The 8119-nt window shown below is 47.2% G+C and overlaps 1 protein-coding gene across 1 annotated transcript; it reads left to right on the top strand.

Moving 5' to 3' along the window:
* Window positions 1-5891: 5891 nt before the first annotated feature.
* Window positions 5892-6770, top strand: LOC139245538 (putative nuclease HARBI1). Its single transcript, XM_070871367.1, has one exon. The coding sequence runs from the start codon at window positions 5892-5894 to the stop codon at window positions 6768-6770; it is 879 nt and encodes a 292-aa protein (XP_070727468.1).
* The last annotated feature ends 1349 nt before the right edge of the window (window positions 6771-8119 follow it).

The following is an 8119-nucleotide window of genomic DNA, read 5'->3' as shown; positions in this document are numbered from 1 at the left end:
ATAATAAAGGACGAAACTGAGTACTGTGAGCAATGAGTAAGTGTGACCTTAGCTCCTTTAATAAGACTCCAGAATGCAGGTACTGCGTGGGTGGCCTGATTATATACAGTGCTCCGAAGGGATGCTGGGATCCCTTGGGACTCCAACAGGTAGGCCCTCTGGTCGTGGTGTGATACAGGTTGCCAATGGTTAAATACATAACAGCTCCCACCTCCCTAGCCCTATACTCATATCTTTCTCTAGTTTCTCTTTGATCTCCCCTTTGATCTCTTCAAACTCATCTTGTCCATGCAGTCCATTTCCTGCTCTTTTGACCCTATTCCCACTAAACTACTGACCATCCAACTTCCTTTTTTGGCTCCCATGTTAGCCGACATTGTTAACGGTTCTCTCGCCTCACGTACTGTTCCCCTCTTCTTAAAATCTGCTGTAATTACCTCCTCCTCAAAAAAACAACCCTTGACCTCACTTTGCTTGCTAGCTATTGCCCAATCTCCTTTCCTGTCCAAAGTACTTAAACGTGTTGACGCATACCAAATCCATGACCATCTTTCCACGAATTCAATGTTTGAATCCCTTCAATTTGGTTTTCGCACATGCCAAAGTTTTGAAACGGCTCTCATCAAAGTCACAAATGACATCCTTTGTGAGTGTGACAAAGGTAAACTAACCCTCCTCTCCTTCTAGACCTGTCTGCAGCCTTTGATACAGTTGACCACTCCATCCTCCTCTAATGCCTCTCCACCAACGTCCAGCTAGGTGGGACTGCACTCGCCTGGTTTGCTATTGCTGTTCAGAAGGTTTTAAACTTGCTTGGCAGGGGAATGGGAACCTGAGAGTAGATTCAGAATGGGGAGAAGCAAAGCTGGAATTGGAAAGCAGAAAATTAGATAGTGAATTTGGAAGGCAGAGGAAACAAAGGCTGGAAAATATACGAGTGAGTTTGGCAGTGCTAAATGGTATAAACTTCAATGCAAGGAGTCTAGGGAATAAAGCAGATGAGTTGAGAGCACATAGACACTTGGGTGTATGATCTTAAAGCTATTACTGAGACATTGCTGAAAGAAGGGCAGGTATGGCAGCTCAACATTCCTGGTTATAGGGTTTTCAGATGGGATAGAGAGGGGAATAAAAAAGGAGGGGGGGTCGGAGTATTGATTAAAGAAACAATTACAGCTGTGAGGAGGGATATGTTAGAAGGAAGGATCATCAAATGAGTGTTGAATTGAAGAACAAAAAAGGGGCGATCACACTGCTGGGAGTGTACTATAGACCCCCAAATAGTCAGAGTGAGATAGAAGAGCAAATATGTAGGCAGATTTCTGAGAAGTGCAAAAACTATAGGGCAGTAATAGTAGGGGATTTCAACTACCCTAATATTAACTGGTATATAATTAATGTGAAAGGTATAGAGGGTGCACAATTCCTAAAATGCATTCAGGAGTACTTTTTTCGCCAGTAAGTAGCAAGCCCAACAAGGGAGGAGATGTTTCTGGACTTAGTTTTCGGGAATGAAGGTGGGCAGGTGGAAGGGATATCAGTGGGAGATCATTTTGGTGCTACTGATCAAAATTCAGTTAGATTTAGGGTAGTTATGGAAAAGGATGAAGATAGGCCAGGAATTAAAGTTATCAATTGGGGGAAAGCCAATTTTACTAAGAACAAAAGTGTGATTCAGCCAAAGTGGACTGGAAACAGCTACTTGAAGGTAAATCAATGTCAGAGCAGTGGGAGGCATTCGCAGAGGAGATCCTAAGGGTTTAGAGCAAGTATGTTCCCTTACAGAAAAAGGGTAGGACTAACAAATCTAGAGCCCCCTGGATGTCAAGGGGTACACAGGGTAGGACAAAGAAAAAAAGGGAGGCTTATGACAGATACCAAGTGTTCAATACCACAGAAACTCCAGAGAAGTATAGAAAGTACAGGGTGGAATTAAAAAGGAAATTAGGAAAGGAAACAAACATTTTTGACAAGCAAAATCAAGGAAAACTCAAAGATGTTTTACAAATACATTACGAGCAAGAGGATAACGAAAGAAAGAATAGGGCCTGTTGGAGACCATAAAGGTAATCTGTGTGTGGAAGTAGAAGATGTGGGTATGGTTCTTTATGAATACTTTGCATTTGTTTCACAAAAGAGTGGGGCGATGCAGACATTGCAATCAGGGAGGAGGAGTGTGAAATATTAGATGCAATAAACATAGTGAGAGAGGAAGTATTAAGGGGTTTAGCAGCTTTGAAAGAGGGTAAATACCCAGGCCCAGATGAAATGTATCCCAGGCTGTTATGAGAAGCAAAAGAGGGTCATTTTTGGGTTGGCAGACTGTAACTAGTGGGGGCCACAAGGATCAGTGCTTGGGCCTCAGCTATTTACAATCTATATCAATGATTTGGATGAGGGAACCAAATGTCATATATTTTGCTGATGATACAAAGCACGGTAGGAATGTAAGTTGTGGGGGCAATGCAAAGTGGCTTCAAGGGGATATAAATGGGCTAAGTGAATGGGCAAGAACATGGCAAATGGAATATAATGTGGAGAAATGTGAAGTTATCCACTTTGGTCGGAAAACTGGAAAAGCAGAGTATTTTATAAATGATGAGGGACTGGGAATTGTTGGTGTTCAGAGGTACTTGGAAGTCCTTGCACACGAATCGCTGGAAGTAAACATGAAGGTATAGCAAGCAATTAAGAAAGCAAATGGCCTTTATTACAAGAGAATTTGAGTAAAGACGTCTTACTGCAATTATATAGGGTACTGGTGAGACCACACCTGGAGTATTGTGTACAGTTTTGGGGGGTGAAATTGCCCCTTTTGGCGACACTGTTAGCGCCTTCAGGGTGTACTAACGGGGCGCAAAATACCTTTTGCTCCCGGGAAATTGCCCGGGAGTTTGCAAAGACGCTGTCACAGCAGCATCGCGCCCCACGGGTAGTGCCTCGGGCCGCCGCGCAACCAGTGATGATGTCATCGCCATGTGCTGCGACTCCTTAGCGCCGTGCGGCAACCACTTTCCACACCGCGGGGGATATTGCCCCGTGCCCGCAAGGCTGGGGTGAGCAGGTGTCAGTGGCAGCTTCGCGAGGAGGTCACCAGTGCCTGCACCGCCACCTTTGAAGTTTTGTCAACTCTCGTGTCGGCTCCAATATCTGTTTTTGTGCATGGACTGAGCCACTCCGTTTTGGGTGGTGGGCTGCAGCCCCAGTACAATGCTGCCCTGCCCTACTTCCTTTGAGGGGCAGTAAGCCCAATTCAGCAGCCAGGGCCATTGAGATGAGGAGAAATTTCTTCACTCAGAGGGTGGTGTAGGCTCAGTCATTGAATATATTCAAGACAGAGATCGATAGATTTTTGTATATTAAAGGAATCAAGGGATATTGAGATAGTGCAGGAAAGGGGAGTTGAGGTAGAAGATCAGCCATGATCTTATTGAATGACGGAACAGGTACGAAGGGCCAAAGGGGCTATTTCTGCTCCTATTTCTTATGTTCTTATGTTCACAGGAATGTTACAAATCAAGATTTTACACCCGAACCACATAAGGAGAAATTAGGGCAGATGACCAAAAGTTTAGTCAGAGATCGGTTAGAAGGAGCATCTTAAAGGAAGAAAGAGAGGTAGAGAGGCAGAGAGATTTAAGGAGGGAATTCGAGGGCTTAGAGTCCAGGCCACTGAAGGCACAACCATCAATGGTTGCGTGATAGAGATCAGGGATGCTCAAGAGGGCAGAATTAGAGGAGTGCAGACATCTCATGGGTTTGTGGGGCTGGAGATGATTACAAAGATTGGGAGTGGGAGGCCGTGCCGAATTTGAAAACAAGGATGAGAATTTTAAAATTGAGGCATTTCTTAACAGGCAGCCAATGTAAGCCAGTATAGGGGTGATTGGTGAACGGGAGTTGGTGCGATTAAGACACGGGCAGCGGAGTTTTAGATAACCTCAAGTTTACGTAGGGTAGAACGTGGGAGACCAGTTAGCCAAAAAGGATATCATTTGTGACTCTGATGAGAGCCATTTCGGTACTGTGGCAGGGGTGGAATCATGATTGGAGAGATTCAAACATGGAGTTCTGGGAAAGATGGGCACGGATTTGGGAGCTGACAACACGTTCAAGGACTTTGGAGAGGAAAGGGAGGTTGGAGATGAGATGGTAGTTTTCAAGGACAGAGGGGTCAAGTGTTGATTTTTTTGAGGAGAGGTGTGATGACGGCAGATTTGAAGGAGAGAGGGGGACTGCACCCGAGGAGAGAGAACCGTTAACAATGTCCGCTAACATGGGAGCCAGAAAAGGAAGTTGGGTGGTCAGCAGTTTAGTGGAATAGGGTCGAGGGAGCAGGAAATGGGTCTCATGGACAAGATGAGCGCAGAGAGCACATGAGGGGAGTTCAGAGAGATACTGGAGAAAGATGCGAGTTCAGGGCAAGGATAGGGGGGAACCTTAGAGGAAGTTTGGTCCGGTGGGCTAAAGGAAGGGAAGTGGCAGAGACAGCTGATCAGTTGGTCTCAATCTTAGAGACAAATAAGTCCATGAGTTCCTCACACTGGGTGTTGGAGATGAGTATCTGTGCTTTTCCTAGGAATATTATGGCCTGCACACTCATGTATCTGCAAATATTATCAAAGAGTGAAAACAGAAAAAGCTTTCATTAAGTGAAAATGCAACTGTTGTTGTTTTACATGTCCTGGGGCTGCTGTCTGGCCCAGCTGGTTCATCTGTGTTTTGATGAGGTCATTCCTATCACCTTCATAACTATATGAAGACTGATATCCTGTCCCCTTGATTAGTTAGTATTTTATATGCTGAGGTTGTGCCAGGCTGTATCTCACAATGAAGTCAGAGTATATATTGAAAAGATTGGGTAATATATAATACATCCTATCTCACTCCTCTCCTGATCTTTGTCTATTTGTGAGCTCATTAACAACTCTTACTATGTATTGTTGTTCCTAGTAAAGATTCCTGATAAGACTTATGCCTTCCCAACAATTCCAACTATCTGCAACATATTAATCCTTCAGGCTTCAATCTGTCAAACACTTTCTCACAATCTATGAAACATAGATACACTGCTCTCTTCAGTTCTATTGTTTGCTTACAATTTATTCCTAAAGCGAATGTTGCTTTGGCTCAGTAGTAGCACTCTTGCCTCTGAGTCAAGAAGATTGTGTGTTCAAGTCCCTCCAGAGACTTGAGCGTATAGCAAGCTAAAGCTCCAATGCAGTACTGAGGGAGTACTACACTGTGGGAGGTTCTGTCTTTTCATGAGACATTAAACCATAAGAAGTTTGGGGTCAAAATTGCCCCCTTTTTTAAGGGCCGTTACTGCCTCTAAGAGGGGGTAACGGGGCGGTAAGGCTATCTGCCCAGATAGGGCGGTCACAACGACGATCGGGACATTGCCCTCTTAATTTCTGGAGGTGCAAAACATTACCACCCCACTCACCGACATCCGCTCTGCCTGTCCGCATACTGCCTGGTCACTGCCCCAACCACTTGTCGATGCCACTGACAGCTTTTTCTGTCTCTGTCAAATCGGCAATGTGAACTGTCAGCGGTATTTAAAGGCGCCCTGTGGTCGGCCAAAATTTGCTTCTGGGTTGAAGCCTTCTACTTTTTGCGTGTGATTCCACCTTCAGCGATTACTGGGCCTCAGTTTGTTCAGCCTGCAATACCTACCCTTGCTGGAATAGCTAGCATTAGCAGAGTAGCCCACTGCTTGTGAGTAATTGGCTCAGTCCTGGCAGTGGACCGCCTCCTCCACATTGTGTTCAGCAGGATGATTCGCAGAAGAGAGCGGCGCTGGCAAATACAGATGCAAAGGCAGAGAGAGGGGGCCATGGAGAGGAGAAGGCAACAGCAGCAGCAGGATGCGGAGGGTCAGGAGCAACATGACCAGGAGGCCTAAGGGGATGAGGAAGGTGGCAGAACAAGATGTAGACACAGATGTGGTGGCAGATGGCCCTATGCTGCAAGGGTCTTCCGACAGCAGGCAGCAGGTTTCCTACATCGACCTCACTGATGACCAGTATCCGCAGAGACTGCGATTCAGGAAAGATGTGGTGACAGAGCTGTGCCATCTCCTGCAGCCAGACCTGGAGTCTCAAACTAGGCTAAGGACAGCTCTATCAGTGGCATCCAAGGTCACCATTGCCCTGAATTTCTACACCAATGGATCTTTCCAAGGAGCCACAGCAGACATCTCCAACATATTTCAGTTTGCCACGCATCGCTCCATCCGTCAGGTCACAGACACTCTGAAAAAGAGGAGGAGGGACTACATCTCATTTCCAATGACCAGAGAGAAGCAGCTGGAGCGGGCAACTGGCTTCTTCAGGATAGCAGGCTTCCCCAGGGTGGAGGGCGCCAAAGGATATACCCACGTCGCATTGAGGGCACCGCTGACCAATCCGGAGACCTTCCGACACCGGAAAGGATACCACTCACTCAATGTGCAGTTGGAATGCGCACACAAATACCAAATCATGGTCGCTGATGACCGCTATCCTGGCAGCAGCCATGATGCCTTCATCCTGTGGCAGACCAATGTGCCAGGTTTGTTTCAGCTCCCCAATGAAGGTCGTGGTTGGCTGCTCGGAGACAAGGGCTATCTGCTATCCACCTGGATCATGACTTCCCTCCGCAACACCACCATTCCTGCCCAGCACTCTTACAATGAGAGTCATGCCACCACCAGGAACATTATTGAGCAGACCATCGGAATCCTTAAACAGAGGTTCTGCTATCTTGATAGCTCAGGACTGAGATGAGGAGACATTTCTTCTCTCAGAGGATTATAAATCTTGAATTCTGTGCCCCAGGAAGTTGTGGAGGCTGAGTCATTGAATATATTTAAAGCGGAGATAAACAGACTTTTGAGCGATAAGGGAGTAAAAGGTTATGGGGAATTGGCGGGGAAGTGGAGCTGAGTCCATGCTCAGATCAGCCATGATCTTATTGAATGGCAGAGCAGGCTCGAGGGGCCAAATGGCCTACTCCTGCTCCAATTTCTTATGTTCCTATGTTCTTAGGAGGAGTGTTACAGTACTCGCCTGAACGGGTGTCCCTATTCATCATCGTCTGCTACATGCTTCGCAACCTGGCAATCATGAGGGCACAGCCATTGGCCACGACGTAGCAGTAGCATGTGAGGAGGAGGCACAGGAGGAGTAGGAAGCGCAGGAAGAGGAGGAGTGAGAGGAGGAGGTTTCGGCACCACGCAGGAGGTAGCTACACCATCCTGATCCTGCAAGGGACAATTGGGATCCTCATATTGCTGCTCGTTTCCATTAAGTTGGTCACCACGTCCAGCTTGCTCTGTGCACCTCCATGGCCAAACCAATGAACCCTTCCACACATCATTCCCCACACTGAAATGAGACACAGCAACAGCTAATAAAGTTTCAAATCAACATTTATAGACAACAACGTGCAACAACAGTGTCTCCCCTGTGTGCAGCATGGCTGTGGAAAGGCTGCTCTCTTTCCCCTCCAGATGCTACAGATGTACTTCGAGGTCGCCCACGACCAGCTCTGGCCCTAGAAGGGCCGGCTGCTGATTGGGCCGCTTCAGCCTCGGCACCAACAATCTGGATTGACTGGGTGGAAGCCATGGCTGGTTGCAATGACAGTGTGGAAGGGCTGGGATCAGGAATGCTATGATCCTGAGAGTGCACAGCAAGTTCCTGATCCAATGACCCGGCACCACTCCCCCGGGGTAGTACCGCAGCATCCCCACCAATCTGCTGGAGCACAGTTGAGTGAGCTGCTGCGAAAGAGTCAGATCCCTGCTGGACTGTGGTGGACCCAACAGTGATGGCAGTGGTCAGAGCTCATGTGGCATCCAGCTGACACTGCATGAGAGCAGTCACAGACTTGATGTCAACAGCCATTGACTGGATGACAGCAGTAAGACACTGCATGGCATCTTGCTGAGGCTGCGTGAGAGAATTCTGAGTTTCCACGCCATCAGCCATCCTCTCCATTGCAGCACTGAGATGTTGGGAGGGATTCAAATTCCTGGGGCATGGGAACCGGTTCTGGGGGAGGTGGGACCAGTACAAACCAGACGGTCTGCACCTGGGCAGGACCGGAACCAATGTCTTATGGGGAGTGTTTT

Source organism: Pristiophorus japonicus, chromosome 1, assembly GCF_044704955.1.
Source record: "Pristiophorus japonicus isolate sPriJap1 chromosome 1, sPriJap1.hap1, whole genome shotgun sequence".
Classification (NCBI taxonomy): Eukaryota; Metazoa; Chordata; class Chondrichthyes; family Pristiophoridae; genus Pristiophorus; species Pristiophorus japonicus.
Note: the sequence above shows the minus strand (reverse complement) of the source record. Positions and strands in the feature narration are given on the sequence as shown.

Excerpts from the sequence above, each read along its gene's own strand:
- LOC139245538 (XM_070871367.1), top strand. The coding sequence starts at position 5,892 with ATGACCAGGAGGCCTAAGGGGATGAGGAAGGTGGCAGAACAAGATGTA.